This window comes from Carcharodon carcharias, chromosome 1, assembly GCF_017639515.1.
Source record: "Carcharodon carcharias isolate sCarCar2 chromosome 1, sCarCar2.pri, whole genome shotgun sequence".
In the NCBI taxonomy this organism is placed as follows: domain Eukaryota; kingdom Metazoa; phylum Chordata; class Chondrichthyes; order Lamniformes; family Lamnidae; genus Carcharodon; species Carcharodon carcharias.
In genome coordinates, this window is record NC_054467.1 from 6,265,969 (window position 1) to 6,293,953 (window position 27,985).

A 27,985-nucleotide genomic window follows, 5' to 3' on the forward strand; every position below is an offset into this window, starting at 1 on the left:
AATGTAATTTCAATGGACATTGACTTTTTAATATCCAACATCACTCATTCGTAAGCCACTGTTATAGTGAGGCTATAGCACAAAGATCACCTGCTATATATGCAGATTAAAGTAAAATATTGCGGATGTTGGAATTCTCTACATATTCAGATTATTTTTACACATACGAAACAATTTGAGCATGATGTTGCGTTTATTACATATTTAATCTGGATGACTGGGTAGTGGTACCTCTGAGTCAGATAAAAGCAAAATACTGTGGATGCTGGAAATGTGAAACAAAACCAGAAAATGCTGGAAAAAACTCAGCAGGTCTAACAGCATCTGTGGAGGGAGAAACAAGAGTTACCCTTTCGAGTCCATATGACCCTTCTTCAGAGCTCTCAGTACTGAGAGAATGCCACACTGTCAGAAGGTGAGTACTGGGTGAATGCTGCACTGTCAGAGGGGCAGTACTGAGGGAATGCTGCACTGAGGGAGTGCTGCACTGTCAGAGGGTCAGTAATGAGGGAGTGCTGCACTGTCAGAGGGTCAGTACTGAGGGAGTGCTGCACTGTCAGAGGGTCAGTACTGAGGGAGTGCCGCACTGTCAGAGGGTCAGTAATGAGGAAGTGCTGCACTGTCAGAGGGTCAGTACTGAGGGAGTGCCGCACTGTCAGAGGGTCAGTACTGAGGGAGTGCCGCACTGTCAGAGGGTCAGTACTGAGGGAGTGCCGCACTGTCAGAGGGTCAGTACTGAGGGAGTGCTGCACTGTCAGAGGGTCAGTAATGAGGGAGTGCTGCACTGTCAGAGGATCAGTACTGAGGGAGTGCTGCACTGTCAGAGGGGTTGCTTTGAGTTATCACTGCCCTTTCGGAGGGGCAGTCCTGATTGAGTGTTGCACTGCGTAAGCTGCAGTCTTTCAGATAAAGCCTGAGAGATCTCTTGGAACCATTTCCAAGAAGAAGAGTTCTCTCATTGACCTGACAGGCCCTGATCCTTCAACATCACCAATCAAAATGACCTGCTTATTATAACATTGCAGTTAGTAGGAGCTTGCTGTACACAAATTGGCTGCTGGGTTTTCTACATTTTAACAGAGGCTACACTTCAAAAATATTTCATTAGCAGGTGCTTTGGGGAGTCGTGATGTGGGGAAAGGTGCAAGTCCCTCCCTTTCCAATGTGAACATGTTGAATCCAATGTTGAATCCCAGCAATGTCTGCCTCGGGTGCAGGACTGTGAGCATTAAACAGCTCCAGACATCTCTCCAAAACTCCATCCACGATTTCCGTTTCCTGTTACCTTTGTCCCACCCACCCTTCTTATTTTCATAATGAGCGAATGTAATGGTTAGTTTAAAATAGTACTTTATTCAATCGGTATAACTGACGCATAGTCTATGAATAGTTTATAGTTCTGACTCGCGGGTCGTCTTCAATGAGGCGCTGCTAACAAAAGAGTCACGCAAAACTCCAGATGCAGCTCTGTCCAGCTCATCCTCGCTCTGCCGCTGGCCGCTCACACCACGGAAAAGCAGTCGCTATCAGCATTGTGAGTTTCCACCTTCATCAGCTATGGTCTGTGTCTCGGTCCCGTATCACTCTTATCTGATTGATATGCTCAGGATATCACTGTCAATCATAAGGTTTACATAATCTTCTGCTGTCATACGTGTTTCGCAACCAAACTCAATTTACGATCAAACGTTAGGAAATTCGCCAAAAGAACGCGTAAAGCCGGCTTGCGCTCAGTAATAACTTCGCGTGGGTTTGAATTGTAGCCTTGCAGTTCACCGTAAGTTGCTGCTGAATGCTTTGATCTAAACTCGTATCGGTCTTTGAACAGGAATGGACGTAGCATTAAGATTCGGGGTCAACAATGATGGAGATCTGAACGTGTTATCAGAATGTGACACCCTATAATTGAATCTAAGATTGTCACTTACTGTTAACTACTGAATGTCCGCAGCTGGGTTCAGATCCCATCTTTAAAAAGTGGCAATCGCCCAAGTTTTAATGCTTAAAAATCCTCAGTAGAATAGGTTGGTGCTATATTTAGCACGAAGGTTCCTTTTCCGCACCTGCACTGGCCTCTTGTGCTCCTTTTTGAAAAGCCCGGGCAAAAGTTGCACCAGACATCGGTCCCAATGGATCAGTCCAAATTTCCACATGTTGGGTTAACCTAACAGCGGATGTGCGATTAAAAACAGAATTTACACTTCGTTATCATGTGTTTAAAGTCTCTGCATTAAAAACGGTTAGACGGGGAGACCCGGTTACTACCAGTCTGGGTGGCAAAGTCCGTAACGACCTAGGATGAGCACAAGAAGGAGACCATTCGGCCCGTCGTGCGAGTGCTGTCTCTTTGAACGATGTTCAGTTAGTCCCACCCTTTCACCATTATCAGCAGGGACTGTATTCCCAAAAAGGACATCGCTGGCTGCAAGATGTTTGGGGACAACCTGAAGGCGCTATATTAATGCAAGTTCTTTCCGCACCACCACCCGCCCCCCCCACCCCGCCGTAATCTGCATTACGAAGTTATCTTTTTCAAAGAAAGCAAAGGTCTTTATTAAGTACAGCGCCCAGATGTTAAAATCGTTAAATGCACAAGAATGTGATTTTTAACGTGAAATATTTTGCATCATTTGAAAGAATGTTTTTTTTTTAAAAGAACGTGTCCTCGTGTTAATCATTGAACTCAAAAGCTATTTTCCTTTTAACTCCCTCTAGGAAATGCTCCCGCTTTGGATCGCTGGGGACAAGCATTTGACTGAATGTCTGGCAGCTGACGTGACGCCTGGTACAGTGAAGCCGAGAACTGCCAAATGCTTTGCCTTCATCTCTCGGTGGCGGGGGCTGCTGTGAATGGGACTCTCTCCGCCCGTGTCACCGGGGACTCGGCGTTCTCAGCGCCCGCTCAAGGTCGAGGGGACAGAGCCGTGCCGGGAGGACAGCTGCTGGCCCTGGTCAGCCCACCCTGCCGGACAGTGACCGGCAGCGAGCCCCCAGGGAAGCGGCTGCACCGACCCCGGCTTCCCGCGGTGGCCGGGGGGGGACCGGCGGAGATCCGGCGGAGCGGGCGGCCGGCGGGGATCCGGCGGAGCGGCGCCAACCGCCCGGGGAGGTGAGGGGCGAAGCGGTGAGAGCGGAGCCGGCGGCCGGCATGAGGAGGGAGCGGAACCCGGGAGACCCTCGCCCGAGGCGCGCCGGCGGCGAGGAAACTCGGGCGGGGGAGAATGGATCTCGCGGGCTTCGCTTAACGGGCGAGTCGCCCGCCGGATTTTCCGGCTATGAAACCGTCGTGGGCTCGGATATTTACGGGAGTTTCAGTGATTTTGATCGTAATGGTGGCAAAATCGGATCCACCAGTGAGACTGACCTTTTCCGACCCTCCTTTGGATCGCAATTGCGGGGTAAGGACGGCGGTACTGAACTGGTTGGAAATACAGGGCGAAGGGAAACTGACTCTGATCTGTTGTGGGGTGATTTCCAGCCGGGCACGAATGACGAGGTGCATTTCATCACCACGCATGAAATCCAATTGTATGAACTGGACCATGACGGGGATTGTGAGTTTGGGCTGGGATCTTCCTGTGCTCTGGAGGAGAGCAGCATCGTCTATTCCTTCCTGGACAGCAGCTCGTTGGAAAGCGATGCATCCGAGGAAGGCTCGGAGACCCCGCGTGGCACCAGCTGCGCCGGTGAAACGCCGCCGGTTTCGGGCGCAGCGGAGGAGGCGCCCGGACAGGAAATTCCGAGAAATGGAGAGAGTGTAGCGGGCGGAGGGCGCCCGGCAGAGGCGCAGCAGCCTGGCAGCGCCGGTTCCACCGGGCACATCCACCTGTCCATCAGGGCAAGTTCGCGGGCGGTGGGCGAAAATCGCGGCGACCAGGAAAAGGGGAAGGTCGCTTGCGCCCGTACCCGAGAGGAGGAGACGGAGCAACATTTGCGGGGAAATTCGGAATGTTTGACCGGGGGAGCCAGGGCGGATAGAGCGAAGTTCGCAGCTAAAAGCGAGGTGGGGGGCAAAGGTTTGGAGTTTTACAGCGGCAGCTCCAGCGCCGTGAGTGAACTGGACGATGCGGACAAGGAAGTTGGCAGTCTAACTGCCAGAGCTTTCCACAGTCTCGCCTGTCCGGGTGATGAATATTTTGACACTTACTGCCCCGGTGATCGATCAACCGGTTTGTCATCGCTGTCAGAGCAGAGCATTGGTTTGAACCGCTGGGCTGAATATGTCGACGCTCATCGTCGCAACGCAACGGAGGACAGAAATCCGAGCGAATTTCCTGGCGGGAAACCAGCGTTAGCCGCTGGCCCGCCGAGAGCGGAGGCCCCGAGCAACAAGGGGCCACAGGCGCCCACCGGCTTGGAAGGGAAACACCTACCGGTTAAAGATGCGGCTAGCGCCGTTCACGAGAAGCAGGAAAAGCCGGCGGAAGCCTCATCAGGGGTTCAAACCAAAAGGCGCATCCAGGTGACTGGCAAATTTGAGGAGATTGGATCCAGGGTCATTACATTAACAGAGACTTTAAATTTCAACTATGATGTGAAGGAGCAGATCCCAGCCGGGAGAGAGAGCCAGAGGAGTGTCCATCCAATGGTCAGGAATTCCGGAGGATCGCGTTGCGCCGATGGGGTTACGGAAGCGGCGCCAAGGGAGCAGGGAGGCGATAAGGAGACATGGAGAGCGGTCGGAGACATGGAGAGCACACAGAAAAAATCCAAATTCGCCTCCAATCTCTTACAGAGTGTGATTTGGAAGAAAATGCAATATGAGCAGGAGTTGAGGATGGAGAGGGGGGAGATTACCGACACCTCGTTCGCCGGTCGGACGAGCCCGTCCCTCAGCTCGGAATTTCCCAAAGCGGCGACGCGGGATGCGGACCCGGGGGATTTGCAAAAAGCCAACTGCAACCAGTTCAGCGGCGGCGGTGGGAGCGGGAGCCCGGAATCTTCCCCTGTCCCGGGGGAAGTTTGCGGCGAAGCGGCCAAAGGTACGACCCAGGGCTCGGTGACCACCGGCCGCAACTTTCCGGCCCCAGCAACAGCAGCGGCGGCAGCGGCAGCTGGCGATTTGGTGAAGGCGGCTGGCGAGACTTATAAGGGGAGTTTGTTTCAGAGTCAGCACAGCGCGTTCAGATCCTGGAAAGAGGGAGAGTGCAAAAGGCAGCAGAGCGAGGACAGAGAGACCAGAGAGAACAAAGCGGGCCAGCGGGTGCGGGCGCAGCTTGGGCGGCAGGCTCTGTGCAAAGAACGGAAAATGTCCCACCTCTTTGTGCCGAGCATTCAGAGAGCGGCGAAGGGGACGGGGGCGGGGGAGAGGGCAAAACGCACGACACAGCCTCAGGGAGGAGGACATTTACCCCCGAAAGGGGCAGCAGGAGAGGGGGCCGCTGCCGACGGCCAGGCCGCCCCTTGCAGGTCGCCAGAAATCCGGATCAAACTGCGGAGCCGCAAGGAGAGCAAGCCCAGTCCATTCAGCATTGCCAAGCTGCTGACTCCCAAGATAGGAGGGAATGTGGGCAACCTGCCGGGCAGGTCAGCTGATGACCCCAAATACCAGGCGCTCTCCATGTCGTTTCTAGAAGAGGCGCTGCAGGGAGGCGAGGAGAAGATCAGAGCGCCTCAGTTCACCGTGCGGGACATAAGGGACAATATCCACAGGCTGCAGGCGCCCATCCACCAGGTCAGGGACGTTAAGAAGTTGGTCAAAAGCTCTTATCACATCTTAACGCTGGAAGGCAGCAAACTGCACGGCAACGAGCAGCTGCCCATCGTCATTAAGTGCCAGGCGGTCAGCAGGAAGGACCTGCCCGGCGCTCTGAAGCCGGTGACCGAGGAGAGAGGCGGCAGCAAGGCCGGTAGCTCGAGCCCGAGTCCGGACAGTAGCCCGAGTATGAAGAACGGCTCCGCCTTTGTGCACCGGGCGTCCGGCCGCGTCCCGCTCAAGGAGGCGGCGGGCGGCGGCGGCGGCGGCGTCAGGAGAGCGGCGGGAAGCCCGCCCGCCGCCGCGGGAGCGGAGAAGCCGCCGCCCAGCGCCGGCGGCAAGGTGGCCAGCAAGCAGCTGGCCCTGGAGAAGCTAACGGCGGCCGTGAAGACCATGGAGGAGCTCTACGTCTTCGACAAGAACGAGTGGAAACGGAAGAGTGAGTCCGGCCCCGGTTCGCTGGCCGGTAGCCACGTCCTGTCCCTGATCGCCAGCGAGGAGGCTTCAGGCCCCGAGCGGGAGAGGGAGCGGGAGGGGCCGGCCCGACCTCCCGGGCAGGATCCCGCTCGCAAGGCTGAACCCGCCGCTCCGACAAAGCCCCCGGGGGCCCCCCCGAGCCTCCAGCCTGGTAGCAAGTGCACCGTCCCGCAGCTCTTCACCGTGGCCCCGGTGCTGCTGCCGCCGCCGCCGCCGCTCAGCCAGTCCGCCCGAGAGTCAAAACCCGCCCGCGTCAGGTCCCCGCCGGCTCCGGCTCCGCCTCCGCCGCCGCCCGAATTTCGCTCGCTGCGGGCGCCCCGCCGCCAGTCCCTGGAGGAGAGCGAGAAGCAGAGCAAAGCGGCCGCGGCGATGCCAACCCCGGCGGACAGCAAGAGCTGCTCCCAGTACCAGCAGCAGTCGCTACCCTCTGAATACGAGAACTACCTCACCATCCCCATAAAGCAGCCCCCTGCACCGCTACCTGCCACCACCTACTCCCTGCAGAGCCCCAGCCCCAAACACCAGCGGGTACCGTCCCCAGCCACCATCTACCACCAGCCTGCGCCTCAGCGCATCGCCTTCAGCCCACCTCGGGCGCAGCCTCCAGAGCGGATCAGCCCAATTAAGGTGCAGCAGCCGGTGCTGGTGGAGAGCCCCCCGGTGCCCTGCTTCCCGGCTCCGCACACGCAGCGCAAGATGTTGCTGGACCCCACCACCGGGCAGTACTACCTGGTCGACACGCCCATGCCGCCGGCCCACAAGCGGCTGTACGACCCGGAGACCAGGCAGTACGTGGATGTGCCCATGCCGCAGCAGCCCCTGGCCCCCATGTCAGTGCCCATGTCCCCCATCGCAATCAACCCTGGCACCTACGGCACCACCTACATGATCTACCCCGGATTCCTTCCCACGCCAACCATGCTGCCCACGCTACAGACTCAGCTCTCCCGGCCAGAGAATGAATGCAATGAGAGCAGGAAGGCCAACAGTACTGTGAGCCAGCACAGCGAAGCCCACTACATGGAAAGCCCTTACTACTTCCCAACTGGGAAATCCTTGAACCGTACACAGACTCTGACCTCTCAGCACATAACCGGGGCCTCCAAGGGCTTCTCAGATAGCAAACCAGTGATCAGCATCACATCGCAGCCAGGGCCAAGAATCATAGCCCCACCTTCCTTCGATGGAACCACCATGAGTTTCGTCGTGGAGCACAGATGAAAGCTCTGGCACGCCTAATGTAAGTATGCACCTCTGAGCAGTGACCCTGTTGGGAGAGCAATACAAGCTGCCCATTAGACCAGGTTTAATCATGCAAATATTAGGAATAAGGTAGTGAAATCAAAATCTTAATGCTTTGTTTAATGCTTCGAATTAGGCACCATAGCATAATTCTTACACTACTGGCATCGTAGCCTGAAAGCCTGGGGCTAATGATCTGACCGAGTTCAAATCCCACTTTGGGAAATGGGCTGGGGGAATTTAAATTTGCTTGTGTAATTGAGGAAGTCTGCAATTGGAAGAAAGCTAGCATCAGGAACAGTGAGCATAAAACTAGCAGATTGTTGTAAAACCCCATCTAGTTCACTAATACCCTTTGGGGTTGGGGCGGGGTGGGGGGGGGCGGCGGCGTGGGTGGAGAAATCTGCCATCCTTACCCGGTCTGGCCAAAATGTGGCTCCAGACCCAGAGTAATGTTGTTGACTCTTAACTGGCTTTAAAATGGCCTGGCAAGCCACTCAAGGCAGTTAGAGATGTGCATTAAATACATTGATGTCCATATCCCGTGAATGAATAAAACACCTTGTTTAATGAGAATCTTCAGGCTATTGCATGATGTAACATATCAACAATGTCTAATATGTTAATTAGGAACATGAGTAGGTCATTTAGCCCCTCAACCCTCTTCAATGTCCCCTCCATTCAATTAGATCATGGCTGTTCTATATCTAAACTCCATTTAGCCATCTGCGTTCTGTAACCCTTAACACACTTGCCCAACTAAAATCTATCAGTCGTCGATTTGAAAGTTTCAGTTAATCCCCAGCCATAACGATTTTTGGGTGGAGGGGGTTCCAGATTTCCTTTACCATTTATCTAAAGAAGTACTTCCTGAATAGCCAAGCTCTAAGTCTCCCACTAGAGGAAATGGTTTCTCTCTAAACCATCTTAAACCCTCAATTAGACCACTCCCTAATCTTTCATACACTGGGACAGTACTTCTCAAACATTTTCCCACTGTGACCCCATTTTGATGCTTGAAATTTGCTGTGACTCCAGAGTGTGAACCAGGTGGGGAGATGAGCTGTGAGTGGAGGTGGGGGATGGTGAGGGGTGGGGGGGTGGGTGGAGTGGTGGCGGGGGTGCTGTTTGAACTGCAGGGTTTTTAAATACAAAGCACCAACCTTTTCACTGGCCTTTCTAGAGCCCGAATCAACCTCAAAGGTTGGTCAGTTAGACTAAGCCCACCGTTTAAAGGGGCTACGTCGACGAATTTAAAGGGGCCTCGCCATTGCTGCCTCAGAGCTCATGACCCCAAAATCTCGTCTCATGGCCCCGCTGGGGGTCACGACCCACAGTTTGGGAAGCCCTGCTCTAGGGAATACAATTTACAAGAAGTATTTTCAACGCATGAACAATAGCTGACCTTTTAAGACCCTTTCATTAGAGATGGGTACGCATCTTCAAATTTTACCCTGCCTCATCTTCCCTGCAAAGCTAATCTCAAAGTTTATTAAAACTTTGCATCTTTGTTAGGGCACGGTTTTGTTGTTGCTTTCCAGCACAGGACAAGATGAACCAGTCTTCATATGTGCACCTTGTCAGTGGGACTACTCTCAAACGGTGTAAGTGGATGCAATAGCAGATTGAAAATATCATCTAATACCCACCTGTACAGCTGCTGTAGCCACTGCCGTTTTTGTTATGGTGCTGAGACAGGTGGCCAGTTGACCAACACTTGCAAGGGCCAAACTGGAATCTTGTGACCTACCTAGGACCCTGAATGCAATTTTGAAGGAAAGATAAGTGGAGCATGTATCAGTGTGACACACCACCATTCCCACTGACATTGAGCGGCCTGACCAACATTCCTTAAAGAGGAGAGCTGCTAAAAAGGCAAACAGCCAAAATAACATTCCTTCTAAGTCACACAACAACTTGGAAGTTCCTGTGCAGCTATACCTCACAGGTCAGGCCCTTTAAGTTAGCATGCAAAAAAATTTAAAGGGCCACACACCTGAACAAATTGCCCGCGTGCTTCTTAAGAAATTGGAGGGGGCCTTGGGCCAAAAATTATTTTAAGCTTTATTTGTGTGGGGCTCACAAAAACAGAAGCCTTTCCCAACTGGCGAGCTGCCTCAGAGTGCAGCTAAAAATGACTTGAACCCAACTAACGATGCTAACAATGGCAGCAGCAAGTAATCACCACCTGCCGACGACCATTACACATCTCAGATTCGAACTAGTCTCAGTAAGTGCAAACAAGTCCCTTTGACTGCAGAGCCATCACAATCAATGATCCCTCTAGCTTCTGTTCGATGTGCGCAGCTGGCATTGTTGCACTGTGTGGCCCCTTTAAAATTGGACGTGGGTCTGCACAAGCACGAATCACCAAGGGACTGTGGCCTGTGCGCGGCCTGTTGGTTCCCTGCGCAGCACATTCCCATTTCCTACATGGTCGTGCACCAGCACAGTTCAAGAAGGAACATTGATTGTTGCCAATCTTGAAACTGCCCTCAACCATTGGCCTCACACACAAACACATTTCCAATAGGGATCATTGGATAAGTATCACTAGCTGGAATGCTGGGTAGAGGCTTCCCCTGTGGCATTGTGAGCCCACTCACAAAGTCTAACCACTGCCTTGGATGAGATAAACTACAGAACCAGCATGGAGTAATCTCTGGTTAGGTCTCAGCTGGAATATTGTGTCCAGTTCTGGACGCCACACTTTAGAAAGGGTGTTAGGGCCTTGAATAGGGTTCAGAAGCCATTTACTAGAGTGGTGCTAGAGGTGAAGGACTGCACCTATGTGGAGAGACTGGAGAAGCTGGGATCGTTCTCCTTAGAGCAGAGAAGGTTGTGAGGTGGGTGGAGATTTAATAAACGTGTTCAAAATTCTGAGGAGGTTGTACAGATTAAACAAAGAGAAACTGCCACTGGCGAGTGTACTGGCTGTGAGGAATAAGCGGAGGGGGGAGGGGTGATGGGGAGGAAGCAGGCCTAACTGATTAGCTCTTTCATAGAGCCAGCATAAGCAGAATGGGCTGAGTAACGTCCTTCTGTGCCATTGATTCTATAAGCCTAGTACATTCTGAGTCAAGTAGCTGACCTACTCATTGACTGACTTAATCAGCTGCTCCGTTAAAGAACCCAACTTCACACCCAAATAAAAAGTAAACCTAAATATATTGCTATTCCCTCCTTAAAAGCCACAGAGTGTGGACTGGCACCTGCACCAATTTCCATTCGGCCAAGTTCCAGCTTGGTTTTATCAGTCCACCTAAGTTCCTTTTTCATCAAGACAAACTTGCTGGGTTTGTTCTGTTCCCCAGCGAATATTGTACTGGGACTAATGAATGTAAACATCTCTAAAACAATGACCATGTGCATTTCTAACAAATCACCCTTTTCCTTTATATTGAGCTCAACAGGCATAGGGTGGGATAAACATCATTCTTTATTGATGGCACAAAGTGAGTTTTCCTTTGCTCTGTGGCCCATCTTTTGATGTCCAATTCTAGAAACTAGCAAACAGTAAATACTCTGCAAAGTTTGCCCTGCCTAAGCCCATCTTCTGAAAACCCTCGCCAATGCCATTGTTACCTCTAGATATGACTATTCCAGTGCTCTCCTGGCTGGTCTTCCGTCTTGCACCCTTGCTGTCTGTATCCTAACGCATCAAATCCCATTCATCCATCCTCCCCTGTGCTCTCAGAACCACATTGGCTTCCGATCCAGCAAAGCCTCAGTTTTAAAATGTGCTTCTTTACTTACAAATTCCTCCATGGCCTCACCTGTCCCTATCTCTGTAACCTCCTCCAGCCCTCACAACCCTTCCAGATCTCTGCACTTCTCTGATTCTGGCCTCTTGAACCTCCTCAGCTCTAAGCGTTCCAGCATTGGCGGCTGTGCCTTTAGCTGCCTGGGCTCTGAGCTCTGGAATTCCTTATTTTGCCTCTCTCCTCCTTTAAGACACTCCTTAATACCCACCTCTTTAACCAAGCTTTGGTCACCTGTCCTGATATCTCCTTATGTGTCTTAGTGTCAGATATTGTTTGACACTCACTGCTGTGAAGATCCTTAGGATGCTTTATTACATTAATGGTGTTATATAAATGCAACTTGCTATTGTAGATAGGGGTGGTATGTAGGTTTGTCTATATTTTATATAATTTAAACATTAAATGCCAAGTTACACTGCTGCTCTGACTTTAGTGCAATGCCGAGTAAGCCTGGGGGTGGCGAAGTGGGAAGTGTGGGGCAAGGGGCAAGGGACATGGCTGGAGAAGAGAAGTTACAACAACATAAAACCTTGCCAACAATATATACTTGGGAAGTGTGGTAAATTGTGACAAGAGGCTGGAGGAGGATATGGACAGGACAGCTGGATGGGCAGGTAGGTGTCAGGTACACTTTCATCTAGAAATACGTGAAGTCATGCACTTTGACCATAAGAAACGGGTAAGAACATATACCATAAAAGATGAGGTTGTAAATAGAACAGAAATGCAGGTGGATCCAGGTGGGCTGGTGCACAGGTCATGAAACAAAGCAGCATACTAAAGAAATATAGGAACACATGTAGGCCATTCAGCCCTTTGAGCCTTTTCTTCATTCAGTTAGGTCATGACTGATCTGTGGCTTAACTCCATCTACCAGTCTGGGTTCTGTAAACCCTGAATACCCTTGCTCAATGAAAATCTATCATTCTCAGTTTTTAACTATTTAATTGACACCCTGCGTTGGGTGGGATTGGTGGGGTGGGGGGGGGGTGGGGGGTGGGGGGGGGGGGGGGCGGTGGGGGTGAGGGGGTTTGGGGGGGCGGGGGGAGTGTTCCAGATTTAAAAGCAATGGTTTTGATCCCAGAAGCATAGTATAAAAAACAGAGAAGGTCAAGTTACACGTCTTTTTAATATCATGAAAGTGTTTGATAGATTAGACATAGGGAAAATATTTCTGCTTGTGGGAGAATCCAAAACAAGGGACCGTAAATATAAGATAGTCACTTGTAAATTCAGTAAGGAATTCAGGAGAAACATCTTTACTCAGACTGGAACTCACTACCACAAGGAGTGCTTCAGGTGAATAGTGTAGATGCATTTGCTGGGAAGTTAGATGAACACATGAGGGAGAACGGTATAGAGGGATATACTGATAGGGTTGAGATGAGAAGTCATGTGGAGGATAAGCACCAACATAGGCAAGTTGGGCAGAAAGGCCTGTTTCTGTGCTCTAAGTACTGTAATTCTATATAACTTTACAAAGTCTGTTTCAGACTGCAGTTGGAGTATTGTGTGTAGTTCTGGCTATCACGTTATAGGAAGGAAATAATGGCAATGGAAAGGGCGCAGGAGGAGCGAAGATGGAAATTTATAGTTATGTAGAGAAACCTGAGAAGTTTGGATTTTCACACTGGTACTGAGAAGATTAAGTGGGAAATCTGATAGAGATCTTCAATGTTATGATGAGGCAAATAGTGAAAACCTATTTGTATTAGTCAGCAAAATGGTATCAAGGAGGCACAAGTTTAAGAGAAGCAAACATTAATTAAAAAGGTGATTAGAAGAAAGAAGAAACACCAGGTGGTTAGAATGTGGGACAAAAACAGAATTACCTGGAAAAACTCAGCAGGTCTGGCAGCATCGGCGGAGAAGAAAAGAGTTGACGTTTCGAGTCCTCATGACCCTTCGACAGAACTTGAGTTCGAGTCCAGGAAAGAGCTGAAATATAAGCTGGTTTAAGGTGTGTGTGTGGGGGGCGGAGAGATAGAGAGACAGAGAGGTGGAGGGGGTTGGTGTGGTTGTAGCGACAAGCAGTGATAGAAGCAGATCATCAAAAGATGTCAACAACAATAGTACAATAGAACACATAGGTGTTAAAGTTAAAGTTGGTGATATTATCTAAACGAATGTGCTAATTAAGAATGGATGGTAGGGCACTCAAGGTATAGCTCTAGTGGGTTTTTTTTTATTTTATATAATGGAAATAGGTGGGAAAAGGAAAATCTTTATAATTAGAATGTGGAATTCTTTGCCATAAGCCACCACTGAAGTAGAGTTCATAAACTCCTTTGAAGAGGAATTAGATAGTTTCCTCTATATATATATATATATATATATATATATACATATATATATATATATATAGCACCATTAACTCAATAAAGTGTCTTAAGGTTCCTCACAGCAATGATCAACAAACAATATCTTTTATCATTGAACATATTCAAGGCTGAGTTAGATATATTCTTGACTGACAAGGGAGTCAATTAGTTTTTTATTCATTCATGGGATGGGGGTGCCACTGGTTCGGCCAGTATTTATTGCCCATGAGAACTGTGTGGCTTGCTAGGCCATTCAGGAGTCAACCACATTGCTGTGCGTCTAGAGTCACATGTAGGCCAGACCAGATAAGAGCAACAGATTTCCTTCCCTAAAGGGCATTTGTGAATCAGATGGGTTTTTACGACAATCAACAATGGTTTCATGGTCATCATTAGACTTTTAATTCAAGATTTTTAGCTGAATTCAAATCTCACCATCTACCATGGTGGGATTCAAACCCAGGCCCCCAGAGCATTACCCTGGGTCCCTGGGATTACTAGTTCAGTGACAACACCACTACGCCAAGGAAAGTAGAGTTGAGACCACAATCAGATGAGCCATGATCTTATTGAATGGCAGTGCAGGCTTTTGGGGCCCAAATGGCCTACTGCTGCTCCTAATTCGTATGTTCATTGTCTGTCACTGAGCCACATAAGGTGTTATTAGAGCAGAGGGTCAAAAGATTCATCAAAGAGGTAGGCTTTAAGGAGCATCATAAAGGAGGAGAGAGAGTCAGAGAGATTTAGGGAGGGAATTCCAGAGCCTAGGACATAGGCAGCTGAAGGCAGAGCCGCCAGTGGTGGGATGATTAAAATCGGGAATGCTCAAGAAGCTAGAATTAGAGGAGTATAGAGATCTCAAAGAATTGTGGGGCTGGAAGAGATTCCAGAGATAGGGAGGGGTGAGGCCACGGAGGGATTTGAAAACAAGGATGAGAATTTTAAATTTGAGGCATTGCTCAACTGGGTGCCAGTGCAGGTCAGGGAGCTCAGGGTGGTGGCTGAACAGGACTTGGTGCAAGTAAGGACACAGGCAGCAGAGTTTTGGATGACCCCAAGTTTATGGAGGGTGGAATGTGGGAGAGCAGCCAGGAGTGCGTTAGAATAGTCAAGTCTCGAGGTGATAAAGGAATGATTGAGGGCTTCTGGACCAGGTGAGGGGTTGAGTTGACATTACGGAGGTGGAAATAGGAAGTCTTAGCGATGACACAGATATATGGTAGCACTTGCACACATTTAACCACCACATAATGCTTTGTTAGCTATCAAAGATTTTGGTAAAGGGTCTTTGTAGAGTTGTAAAACTTAAAATCCTCAACAGATCTCCAGTGATTTAACATATGGTGAGCCAGAAGATACGTTCTTTTATAATGACAGGAATATTATAACCAGGCAGTGCACATTGCACCTGGTAAATCAGATGAAGTAGAATGACATGAGCTTTATTGCATGCAGCAGATAGGTACTCTACATCAGAAACAAAATACGATGTGCTAAACATTTAAAATAAAAACTGAAAATGCCAGACAACTGCCAGAAATAAACAGAGTTATAAGATTACTGGGTGATGATCCTTCATCAGATTGGGTGAAGTTTGAGACCTAACAGTTTATAAGCAAACATAGGGCTGGGGAAAAGGGCAGATGTTACTCTACTGCAGTGGTGTGATTTTGATTAAGCTGACCTGTCCCTTTAAATCCCAATTGCCTGTGAGGAAGGGAGGAGGTGTGCAATTTGTTAGTTTATGGCTGTACATTAGATATAAAGCAACATGAAGCATCAACTCATAGGAGTCCGTATATTACAACCTCTGCTGCTGATCTTTGTATATTTTTCTTCCATTTGTTGGCAGTTTTTGTGCAGTGACACCTGAAGTGTAAAACTTGCAAAACTTAGATAGTTATGCATACTGGAATGATACAATTATTTCTGATTTATTGGTAATCTTGCCTATATTGCGGTAATTCAATTTCTGCTAAGATTACTCATTTTGCCTGCTAATGGTGCATCATAGAAAATAATCAGCGAGTGTTTTGTTTGTGTCTAATTTAAGATGGTGGAGTTTACTGTAAGTAATCCAAAGAGAAAGTCAAAGCTGGGTTGTTGTGTTGCTGTAAATAGCTCCAAGCTGCTTGCCCTATCTAATGTTAAGCATTTTCGGAGCTGTGCCAAGTAGCCAGTTGCTAACATTCAAAACAAAGTTGTTGATCACTGTCATAAATGCAAAATATTTACAGCGCAGAAACAGGCCATTCAGCCCAACATGTTGCTCCACAAGAGCCTCCTCCTGCCCTATTTCGTCCAGCCCTATCAACCTATCCTTCCAATCTTTCCTCCCTCATGTCCTCATCTAGTTTCCCCTAATCTGCATCTATACTCTTCGCCTTAACTGCTTTAAATTTTTCATGTGGTGGGGTCTCCCTTCCCACAATTCAAAGAGTTGGCAGGCAACACATCCCCGGCGACTCCAAGTGTCCTGAATGAGCATTAAGTGGCTGCAGGCGGGACTTTGGCCCCTCACTTGGGAGGGAGTCCTGCCTTAGAGAGCTGCCGGCCAATCTGATTGGCTGGCAGCTCTCTAGTCCCTGCAGCGACAGCACTGCAATGGACAGAGGAGGACGTTCAGGAAGGAGTCGGAGCCTACGTGTGTGGGGAGCAGAGGCCAAGGTAAGTTTAAGGGGTTCTAGGGCAAAAAGGATAAGGAAGTTGTGGGGGGAGTGGTGGGTCATGAGGGCGCTCTGGGTGTCAGGGGAGAGGCCAGGGTAGGAGTGGGAGGTCCAAAGGCCACCGGACCTTAAGGGGGGTGGCATGTGCAGTCAGAAGGGGCTTCTGATGGAGGCGCCCCACCCACTTCCTGGTGGAAACCTAGGCCTGTTGATTTTCAGGCATGCCCCATGCAAGGTCAATCCTCCTGCCAGCCTAAAAATTTAGGCTGGGCATGAAACGGTCCCTGGGTGGCCAATAATTGGCCACTTAAGGGCCTCAATTGGTGCAAGGGCAGGCTTCCCAACCAAGACCTTGCCCACCCCAGCCTAAAATCACTGCAAGGTTGGCACGGGCGGGAACCCAGAGGGCATCCTATTCCTTCAATTTCACACGCCATACGCCCACGCCCCCCCCAAACCCCAGCCCACCCACCCATCCCCCTAAAACCCACTGATGGGGGAGTGTAAAATTCTGGCCTATGTGACAGTGAGTTTCACATTCTTACCACTCTTTGGGTAAAGAAGCTTCTCCTGAATTTTCTATTCAACTTATTAGTGGTTATCTTATATTTATGGCCCCTAGTTCTGGTCTCCTGCACAAGTGGAAACATCTCTGCATCTACCCTACTAAACATGCTTCCTGACATAACCACTGAACAGCCAAGCTCTCACTTTAAGTTTCTGCTCCTTTGTTCTAGACTCCCAGCCCGCACCCATCCCCCACCCCAAGGCAACTCCACCAGGTAGATAGCTTCTCTTCATTAGTCCCATCAAACCCTTTAAGCTTAAGTACTTGGATCAGATCACCCCCGACTCTTCTATACTCAGGGGCACACAAGCCTAGTCTTGCAACCTGCCCTTGTAATTTAACCCTCAAAGCTCTGCTAATGTTCTGATGAATTTGCACTGCAGTCTCACCAAGACCAGTAGATCCTTCCTGAATTATGAGGAAGAATTTTCCCTCCGTCGGGGCGAAGTTCAGGAGTGGGCGTCTGCAGGCCTGCCTCCGATCGGCGCCCCCAATTGGGGGCACGCTGCCATGTTGAGTGGGTGGGCTATGCGCTCCCTGTGTGGACGGTTGGGGGGTGGGGGGGTGGATTCCCTAAGGTAAGTGCTGCCTTAGGGAGATCGGCACCAAATCCAAAAATGTAAAATATAAAAAAATAAAACTTCCCTGACGTGAGCCCTCATGTGACACTGTCACATGAGTTGGAACATGTCCATCACTTTTAATTAAACTTTTACTAAATTTTTAAAAACCTACATGAAACCTCACCCCGCCCGTGGATGAGGTTTGATGCTTTTTCTGAAGCCCGCCAGGGCTCCTGGCCTGTCCACCGACCTTAAGGTTGGATGGGCAGGTCCTTTAACTACTTCAATTACTTTTTAAATGGCCTCAGTAGGCCATTGACAGGTCAGCGGACACACAGCTGATTTGGCTGCACCCCCGCCGGCCTGAAAATTGAAATGATGCAGGGTGATGTCGGGAGTTCCACCCAACGTCGTTTTACGCGTTGGTGAGCAGCCCCCCCCCCCCCCCGCCTCACCGAACTCAATATCCTGCCCATGGTGTCCAGAACTGAACGTAGTACCCCAGATGGGGTCTAACCAGAGATTATGTAATTTAAACCTAACGTCCTGCCCTTTTTGTTATCTCAGACCCTTTGGGACAAATGCAAACAATTGGAATATCCCGAGGATGTGAAGGCGCTATATAAGTGCAAGGTTTTGCACATTACTTTCACAAACTGTTTAAGATTTGCTATTGCGGCCTATAAACTTGTTTGAACTACTCAAGTTAGGAACGGCGAAGGCCATTCAGCCCCTTGAGCCACATTATGCCATTCACGTGCATTCTTCTTAACAACTAACCATTGTAAATTGCTATGTCAACATGTCCTATTCAATGTTGCTATGTTAACTGTCATAGTGTAGTTGCATGCTCTGGCCACTAGGTGACTGAGTTTCTGAAGATTCTCCCGATTCTGTTGCCATCTTGACAAAAAAATTTTATTCATCAGCTGAGCCTAACCCTCTATCACTGTGAAAATGGTAACTAAATTTTTTTTTAAAATGTATTTTTTCACATTTAACGTAGAGGCAAGAGGAGCAAACGCGCCCCTCCCAGCTCCACAGTGCCCCTGGCACCAGGGGACCAGAACAGGATGCAGTGCTCGAGGGACTGGCTGACCAGAGCATTGTATGTTAATTATTTGCAAAATTCTTGGTGTTATGTATTGAAGTGGGTTGCAGGTGAATAAGTGAGGGCACGCATCACACACGTGTGCTGCTGTGCTCTAGAACACAAGAAATAGGAGCAGGAGTAGGCCTTGCAGGTCCTCAAACTGCACCATAATTCAATAGGGTCATGGCTGATCTGATCTTGGTCTCGTCTCCACATTCCTACCTGCCCTCCATAACTCTTGACTCCCCTTTAGTTCAAAAATCTATCAGTCTCAGTCTTGAATATATTCAGTGACCCAGCCTCCACCGCTCTCTGGAGTAGAGAATTCCTATATTAACAGCCCCCTGAGAGAAGCAATTTCCCCTTAACTCTGTCTTAAATGGAAGAATCCTTATTTTTAAACTGTTCCTCCGGTTCTAGATTCCCCCACAATGGGGAATATCCTCCCAGCATTTACCCCATCAAGACCCCCCTCAGAATCATATATGTTTCAATAAGATCACCTCTCATTCTTCTAAACTCCAGCGAATAAAGACCCAACCTGCTCAACCTTTCCTTGTAAGACAACCCCTTCATCCCAGTGAATCTTCTCTGAACTGCCTCCAATATAAGTATGTCTCTTCAATCCCTCCGTGGTCCCTGTGCCTTTTTGAAAGTCCACCTTGAGTCTTCATATCCTAATCTACTACACGCAATGGAGCCTGGGTGTGCACAGAGGTGGGAAGCAGTGGAACCCCCCTATAGACCACTGAGATGGTAGAATACAATCCCTCCCTAGCTGTGAGCATCCTCACCCAACAATATTAGTGCAAGAAACACCTTCAGGACACAGACAGAATTTTGGGGACGTAAACCGGGCAGCAGTGGAACAATCACCATTGTACTTTAATACTCCACTCTTGAAGGTTCTGCCCTTTTTCCCTCTGGCACTTATTCTGGACTTGGTGCTCACTTCTGGCTGCCAGTCACTCTGATACTACTCTGCTCATGGTCTTGGTCTCATTAGCCTCAAGAATCTCCTTGCAATCCTGTTGGGATGTTTATGTTGGCCCGCTGTAGCATAGCAAAAGATGTGCCTATCTGAGCCGCTTTTGCGGGGTACTGCAATTGAAGGAAGCTGCCCGGGCAACAGTGGAGGAGGGGCGGTGCCTGAGACAACTCATGAGATACTTAAGGTATATCAAGACCTGAAATCCGGTGCCATTGACCCTCCCTCTCCAGCTCTCTCATGAACTTTGACTCACTTTGAGATGGAGCATTAAAGCTTTCCACTGTTTTTAGTTAGCCAGCAGTCACTTCCCCTACATGCTGTGCCTCCAGGCACATGGTGATTATGATCTGGTTCATTGACAGCAGCTGCCCAGGCAGAAGAAGCTTCCTTGGATCACAGTTTATTTTAAACTGATTAACGCCTCTGCCAAAACAGCAGGGGAGAGAAACTTCATTAAGCACTTTAAGGCATTCGTACTTCAGGTCTTCTGTTGGTAAAAGCAAAAAAACTGCGGATGCTGGAAATCCAAAACAAAAACAAAAATACCTGGATAAAAACAAAAACAAAAAAACTGCGGATGCTGGAAATCCAAAACAAAAACAGAATTACCTGGAAAAACTCAGCAGGTCTGGCAGCATCGGCGGAGAAGAAAAGAGTTGACATTTCGAGTCCTCATGACCCTTCGACAGAACTTGAGTTCGAGTCCAGGAAAGAGCTGAAATATAAGCTGGTTTAAGGTGTGTGTGTGGGGCGCGGAGAGATAGAGAGACAGAGAGGTGGAGGGGGGTGGGTGTGGTTGTAGGGACAAACAAGCAGTGATAGAAGCAGATCATCAAAAGATGTCAACGACAATAGTACAATAGAACACATAGGTGTTAAAGTTAAAGTTGGTGATATTATCTAAACGAATGTGCTAATTAAGAATGGATGGTAGGGCACTCAAGGTATAGCTCTAGTTTTGAAGGGTCATTCGGACTCGAAACGTTAACTCTGTTCCTCTCCGCAGATGCTGCCAGACCTGCTGAGTTTTTCCAGGTATTTTTGTTTTTGTTTAAGTCTTCTGTTGAGTCTGTGGCTTGTGTCTTTTTGCAAGTATGATGACCCAATGCTTGTGTGTCTCAGTCTCGACCCACCTATGTCTCTGGCCCTAGAGCTAGCCACAGCACATGCCTCCTGTGCTGCGGTTTCTCTGTAAAGACAAAACAAAAGGATCAGAGTAAATGAAGAGCTAGCACCCACCATAGGCATGATGGGCCAAGTGGCCTCTCTGTGACATCCTATGATGAGCTACAGGCTTAAGCCTCTGGAATGGTGCTCGAACCCTCCAACCATAATGCTATTCCCTGAGCCACTGCTGGTATCTACATTAGCAATAATCTGGAACCTTGTTAGCCCAGGAGTGACAGGCAATGCTGGAAAGAAATGTGTGAAAAAAGGAACAAACAGCTTTGAGGTATTTGATTTTAATTGTAAAGGTTATAGCTCCTAGATGGCAGGGCAGGGGAGGTGATGGCATAGTGGTGTTGTCACGGGACTAATAACCCAGATCCCCAGGGTAATGCTCCAGGGGTACCCAGGTTCGAAACCCACAGATGGTGGAATTTAAATTCAATAAAAATCTGGAATTCAAAGTCTAATGATGACTATGCAACCACTGTCACTTGTGGCAAAAACCCATCTGGTTCACTAATGTCCTTTAGGGAAGGAAATCTGCTGGGCTGGCCTACATGTGACTCCGGATCTACAGGTTGACTCTTAAATGTCCTCTGAACTAGGGCTGCGTAATAAATGCTGGCCAGGTCAGTGATACCCATACCCCATAAACGAATAATAAAAAAAACTCTTCAGCAGACACAGCCCACTAATATATTAATTCTGCCATCATAGCATGTAGTTTTGAACAAGCACAATGTTTATGTATTGTATTATCTTGCACACCAAGTTACTCCAAACTTTCACCGCTCTGTCCTCCAAAACTAATTTACTTATCAGCAATTTCCATTTATGTCATCTGTTCTCTGTTTCCTAATATACCGTGAAGTGATAAGAGTCTAATTTTAACTCTGGTCTTGTTGTTTGGATGGGCAAGAAACCACGTAGGTTAGAAACTCACTCCAGAAAAGAAGGCCTCATTAAAATACTGCCGACAAACTTCCCGCTTGTTCCATGTGGGAAGCAGCAGGAAACCATGTGACCCGGAGTCGGCCCATGGATAGCAAGTGGGAGGAAGGATCACGTATCAAGGCCATCACCTGGGAAAGGAGGAGGGAAGCTTGAGGCCACACCAGGGGAAGCCTACATTTTCCTTACGGGGTCCAAATGACAGGTGCCTGTCACTTATTTTGTTTAGCTGAAACAGGTGCTGTCTCCAAAGAACAGGATCCTGTGTATTAATATGTGTAGCTTCCAGTATATATAGTGACAGATATTTGCTGGCTCATTCCTCAGGACAATGCCTTGACCAATCAGAGTCAAGCAGCCTGGTTTAAATTTCAAACAGTGTTTGGCAGTCAACTGTTAGTCACTATCAACTGGTGCATTCTCCATGGCAACACATCTACCAATCAGAGTCTACTTGCCAACTAGTCTGCACTCTCTTCTCATAAAGTATAAATTTTGTTCCCTTTACATTCGATATTCTTTCGAATTGTCCTGATGCGTGCAAGACAAAAAGCTTCATCAAAAAAAGTCTCCTTTTTCAGAAAATACTCAAGTTCTGTATTACCAAACGACTGTTAATACACTACCTGATAGGGTGGTGAATACAGATCGAAGAGTAATCTTCAAAAGGGAAATGGTTAATTACTTGGTGAAGGAAAAACATTCCAGCAAATATGGGGAAATTGGGGTGGGGAGGGGGGTGGGGGGTGTGGGGGGTGGTGCGGGTGGGAACTGGACAAGGGAGAGGCAATAAATGCAGGCCATGCAAGTGACGCTCATATCCCATGAAAGATTTTTTTTTTAAAAAAACAGATTGCTCTTCAAATGAGTCAGTGCGGACTCGGTGGGCTGAATGGCCTCCTTCTGTGCTGCAATATTCTGATTATTATAAGAATCCTACAATATTTGCAGAGGAGTTCACTAATCATATCTGTGTAGTTCTGCACTCGGATTGTCCATCGCCAAGTGCCTGATGGCCCCAGAGACCTGTAGCTGACCCCTCTCCCCTCTGAGGGCTGTGGTCTTCACATGGTGCAAATATCTCTCGTGAATTCACGGACTGGCTGAATTAGCGGCCTTTGGGATTAAGTGCACAGTGGGCTGAGTTCTCTGGTTTTTATCACACTTGGATATTAGATGAAACGAGTAGGTCTAGACTCTCATACCTCAATGCTGCTCAGGAGTCCCACTCCTACACCGGTCAAGGATTCATGCTAAGGGAGTGCCCAGCAGGGCACGTTTGCAGTGAGCACAGGTCAGGCAGTCCCTTGGCGGTATCACATCTGACCTCCCACCTCTTGCCCTTCCACCTCAGTGATGAAAGATATGGCAAGAAGTGGACATGACCAGCCAGCAACTGCATCGCCAGACCTGGTGGCACCAGTTACAGAGTCGCTGGAGCAGGCTGGAGAGGCTGAATTGTGTTCTATGTCAGGCCCTGGCACGCACTGAGGTTCAGAGCGATTCCAGTTGCAAAATATTTCCACTGATAACGGCAATCAACCTCCTCTACTGTGACTGTCAGGGTGAAATGCGCTAAGTATCTTTCACTGCTTGCCAGGTTTACTATTTAATTTGTTTGCATTTTATCACATCGGTGCCATTAACAACAACAACTTGCATTTATATAGTGCCTTTAATGTAGTAAACCATCCCAAAGTGCCTCACAGGAGCAATTATAAGACAAAGTTTGACACTGAGCCACATAACTAGATATGTGTATAGGTGACGGAAAGGTATGTTTTACAAAATATTCTAAAAGAGAGATAGAGAGGTTTAAGGAATAAATTCTAGGGCTTAGGGCATGAGTTCCCAAACTGTGGGTCACTACCCCCAGTGGGGTGGCAGAGTCACATTTGGGGTTGCAAACTCCCCCCTCCCCTAAGCAGCAATGGTGACTGTGCAGAGGAGATGACCCAATCTAGAGGTTCTGGTAGAACAGCCCTGGACCCACTGGATTGATGCCACTAAACAGCACAGGGCAGGTGGTGAGCCCTAAGTTAGCCTTAACTTCGGAAAACACTTCTAATGGCGAGTTCCAGTGGGCCCAGGGTGTTTGTGTACCAACCTGGTGCAGCTAGAGGCCAGCAAGAGTAACTCAGTCACTGTCTGAGTGCAGGGAAAACCGGGTGATCACTCGGCTGAGTGGGAAGGTTACTGTGTTTCTGTTCCTGTCTGCCTGTTGTACAGGCTCCATACCCCAGGCTGGAGACACTGCTTCACAGGCACCAGAAACTAGACCAAAATGAGAGAAGGGGAAAGTGAGTGCTGAGTGAGTAGGGGGAGGAGTGTTGTGAAGTGAGGTGCATGTGTATGTGTGCGTGTGTGTGTGCGTGTGTGTATGTTTCTGTGTATATATATATATATATATGTGCGTGTGCGTGTATGTTTGTGTATGTATATATATGTGTGTGTGTGTGTGTGTGTGTGCGTGTATGTTTCCGTGTATGTATGCATATGTGTGTGTGTGTGTGTATGTGGTGGGGGAAAGGGACTGATTATATTGGGTCTGTGAGGGTGGGGAGAGGGACTTCACTGAGATTTCTGTCACCAGGGAATATGGAGAGCTTGTCTGAAACCTACATGAGTTCATAAAATAGTAATACTTTTACACAGCGCCTTAAAACACAGATGTTCATATTTATATGATATAATATTATGTGTTGAACTTTATTCAAATCCTAATGATTATACACTGAACGTTTCTGTGCTGCTTTATTGCTGTTTTGTTTTTGCTGGCGTCTGGCTCACGTTAATTTCCAGGTTTTAAAAAGGGGGACATATTGGAAAATGGTTTACAAAGTTCAGGCTTAGGGCCTGGGCTGCTGAAGGCATTGTCAGGAATGGTGAAAATCAGGACGCCATCATTGCAAGATCGCAAAGACCTCAGCGGGTTGTAGGGCTGGAGGAGGCCAGGTTACTGTGGTGGTTGGAAATCTGAAATTAAAACCAGAAAATGTTGGAAACACCTAAGCAGGTCAGGCAACATCTGTGGCGAGGGAGAGACAGAGCTGATGTTTCAGGTTAGTGGCCTTTCATCAGAAACGGGAGAGATTAGAAACTGAGTATTTTATAAGCAAATCTGGAGCTCTGAAAATGTGGGGAGGAATAGCAAAGGGAAGGTCCTTAATAGGGTGGATATGGGGGGGTGGTGAGCAGGAGAGATAAAGTGACAAAAGGGATGATGGGGTGATAAGGGGGCCAGTAAATAGCAGAAAACAAGTAAATAGTTTCAGCAAAATCATTTCCAGTCCCGCTGTCTGAAAAAATGGGAGTGATGGTTATAATCTAAAGTTGTTGAATTCAGTGTTGCAGCTAATAACGTGCCTAATATCTAACCGTGTTTGTTTTGTACCTTCATATACACCTACCTTTTCCCGACAGCGTTGCAGTGGATTTGCAGGCCGGTTATGAGCCTGTTTGTCTGCATCATGAACGCTCATTCCTCATCCAACAAGTCCTGGAGAGGGACTTGAACCCACTGCTCCTGGCTTAGAGGCAGGGGTACCACCAACCAAGCCACAAGGCCTCCAATACCCAAGTTGTGTCAACATAACTCCTTTTCACTGATAGTGTAAGACATTGGGAGTTTGGCTTGCTGCCTGAGGGTAAAATTAGTGTGAAAGATCCCCTCTTGCCCCACACCCCTCCGCCCGCTCCCCCCCACCTCTCCAGCCCTATTATATTGTGGGGTTGAAAAACGGGAGGCTTATATAACGGAGAGCCTGCAAGGTCAACTTTACACCTAGGTGGAAATTTGAAAAGCTACCTCTTTAAATTTGACCAGCTCTTGGGCGATGTGTTGAAGAAAGCAAAACCTTTGTTACGCATCCAAATGTCCATCAAAGCTATCTTTATCTGCTGTCAGTGACACAGTGAGCTTTGTTTACTTTGCCATGGGAACCCAGGTCTCTGCCAAATACTAGCTTCCCACATGTTGATGATATTCCGCTATTTAATGGACTTACTCAGCTTCCTGGTAAAGGTCATTCCTCTTGTTGATCACAATTATAAAGATAGCTGCAGAGCGAGGCAGAGATTTCAAGTAACGAGAATAAATTTGCAGGACGACATGTAAGGCAGCGGGAGTGGAACTAGCGGAGTCGGAGTCGCTCTTGCAGAGAGCTGGCATGGGCACGAAGGGCCAAATGGTCTCCTTCTGTGCTGTAACCGTTCTATGGTTCCAGCAAACCTGTTTAAAAAGATCAAAATCAATAGAGAACAAGAAAAAAAGGAAGAAATTGAGAGATAAATTCCCACCACAAATTATCAAAGTATACAGAGATCTTCAAAGGTGGCAGGACAAGTTGATAAGGCTGATTTTTTTATGGGCTAACACTTTTGTACCAATTTGCTTAGTCCATAGCTGGACTATTGTGTCCAATTTTGGACACCACACTTTAGGAAGGATGTCAGGTCCTTGGAGAGGGTGCGGAGGGGATTTACTAGAGTGGGACCAGGAATGAGGGACTTCAGTTGTGTGAAGAAGGTGTCATTGTTCTCCTTAGAGCAGAGAAGGTTGGGTGGGAGATTTAATCGAGGCGTTCAAAATTATGAGGAGATTTTGATGGAGTAAATAATGAGAAACTGTTTCCACTAGCAGGAGAGCCAGTAACCAGAGGGACACAGATTTAAGATAATTGGCAAAAGAGCCAGAGGGGGAGATGAGGAGAATTTTTTTTACACAGTGAGCTATTGTGATCTGGAACGCGCTGCCTGAAAGGGCGGTGGAAGCAGATTCAATAGGAACTTTCAAAAGGGGATTGGATAAATACTCGAAAAGGAAAAACATTCTAGGCTTTGGGGGAAATAAAAGAGGGTGAGAGCTAATTGGACGGCTCTTCCAAAGAGCTAGCACTGGGATGATGGGCCAAAAGGCCTCCATCTGTGCTATGTGGTACCATGATTCTGTTCTACTCTAATCATGTACTTCTTATAATTGATCATGTCTGATATCTAGCTTGTTTCACCTTGTTTATGAAGGTTAAGATGGTTTGTCAAATATAGTTGCAACAATGCAAGATTTGAGACTAATTCTGATATTATCTATATTTATTTAGGAGGAGATGAGAATGAAGAATGTTGTTTGAAGACTGCTTTACAATGCAAAACAACTTCTTAAAACTTCCTTAGGATTTTTCTGTTCTCACGTGTAGTTATGTGTGTTTAATATAATTTCTTTACTGTTCAAAAAAAAATTTTGGCAGCATGTATAAATATTTTATGCCAGAGCATTCAATGCCCTTTTATTTTAACTACTGAAAACACTATATGACTGTGCTTTTGCTCATCATTTTGCTATTAAAGATGGTAACTGGTTTGTCATTGAAGTGAACCTTGTGCATGACAGCACTTTGATGGTGAAAAGGTTAATTGCAGTTAGTCACAGATAATTTAATACTCGGCCTTAAAAGGCCTTTAAGGAATAATTCAGTGACCCTGCTTGAACTTGTGCACATTTGACACCTGCGCAATGCCAGAGCGTTCAAGAAAATATTATTAACAGTCGAGCCCTAACTTTCTTTCTCTGTAATAAACTGTGAAATAGGTAATTCAGCGAAGGATAATCAAATTTATAACAATTCCACCTGAACCATACCTCAATTTAAACTTTATTAAAGATTTAAAGCAGTATCTAGTAATAGAGCTGTGCAAAAAAAAAAATACAGTATCTAACCTACAGATTATTTGTCTGGTTTTAGTTTTCATACAAATTATTTGATTTGGGCTTTCTGATTCCTAATAATGGCTGTTTACTCATGACTTTGTGACAATACCCAGTTGTACAGTAGTGACTTAGCTTGATGCTGTTTGCTTTTTTAAGCAAAGACTTTTGTAAGGAAAAGCAGATACCTTTGGTGTCCACTCTGACAGTTATCCAGTGTAAGCACACCTAATGGTTAACTGGCACCAGGCATGATAGCATAGATACGAAAGAAGCAGTGGACATTATTCATAATGATAGTAACTTGAAGCCCTTGGCATTTTATGTCATAGCCCCTCTCCTTGGTGCTCTGCCACTTATACATTGGCCAGAATCTTATGTCCTCGGCCCAGGGCAGGATGAAATCTCCGCGGAGAAATATAAAAAAGCAATTCCCAGATATCCCTCTTTTTATTTAGAGGTATGCTATCAGGCGCTTGTTTGTGCTGTGCATGGACATATTTTGCAGCATTTTTGTTTTGAAAATTCTCTGGAGGTTTGCGGCTCCCTGAAGCAGACAGCTGGCTTCAGGGAACTCAGTGGAAGCGCTCACCAGCACCATCAGCGCCCGCCCTCTTCACCACCGCCGGCAGTGCTGAGCCTTTCTCCACGTGCATTTCATGCTGGCTGTCCCGATCGTGGTCGGCGGGGGTGGGGTGGGGGGGGGGCGGGGGGGGGGGGAGGGGGGTGGGGGGGGGTGCGAGTTTCCCATCTGCTCCCAGGCCCACCAATTGCGGGCAC

At 47.8% G+C, this 27,985-nt stretch overlaps 1 protein-coding gene across 5 annotated transcripts; it reads left to right on the forward strand.

The window, feature by feature from the left end:
• Positions 1 to 1,365: 1,365 nt before the first annotated feature.
• Positions 1,366 to 27,890, forward strand: LOC121281652 (uncharacterized protein C4orf54 homolog). 5 transcript variants are annotated; one of them, XR_005943913.1, is made up of 4 exons: positions 1,366 to 1,534; positions 2,716 to 7,412; positions 18,303 to 18,404; positions 26,601 to 27,890. XR_005943913.1 is itself a non-coding variant. In XM_041194625.1 (3 exons), the coding sequence occupies exon 2, from the start codon at positions 3,149 to 3,151 to the stop codon at positions 7,391 to 7,393; it is 4,245 nt and encodes a 1,414-aa protein (XP_041050559.1). In that variant the 5' UTR covers positions 1,366 to 1,560; positions 2,716 to 3,148; the 3' UTR covers positions 7,394 to 7,412; positions 26,601 to 27,890. The 5 variants fall into 5 exon arrangements, 3 of the variants coding, with proteins under 3 accessions (XP_041050559.1, XP_041050558.1, XP_041050560.1); XR_005943915.1 differs by lacking the exon at positions 26,601 to 27,890 and adding an exon at positions 24,304 to 24,454; XM_041194625.1 differs by lacking the exon at positions 18,303 to 18,404 and having other exon boundaries at positions 1,366 to 1,560.
• The last annotated feature ends 95 nt before the right edge of the window (positions 27,891 to 27,985 follow it).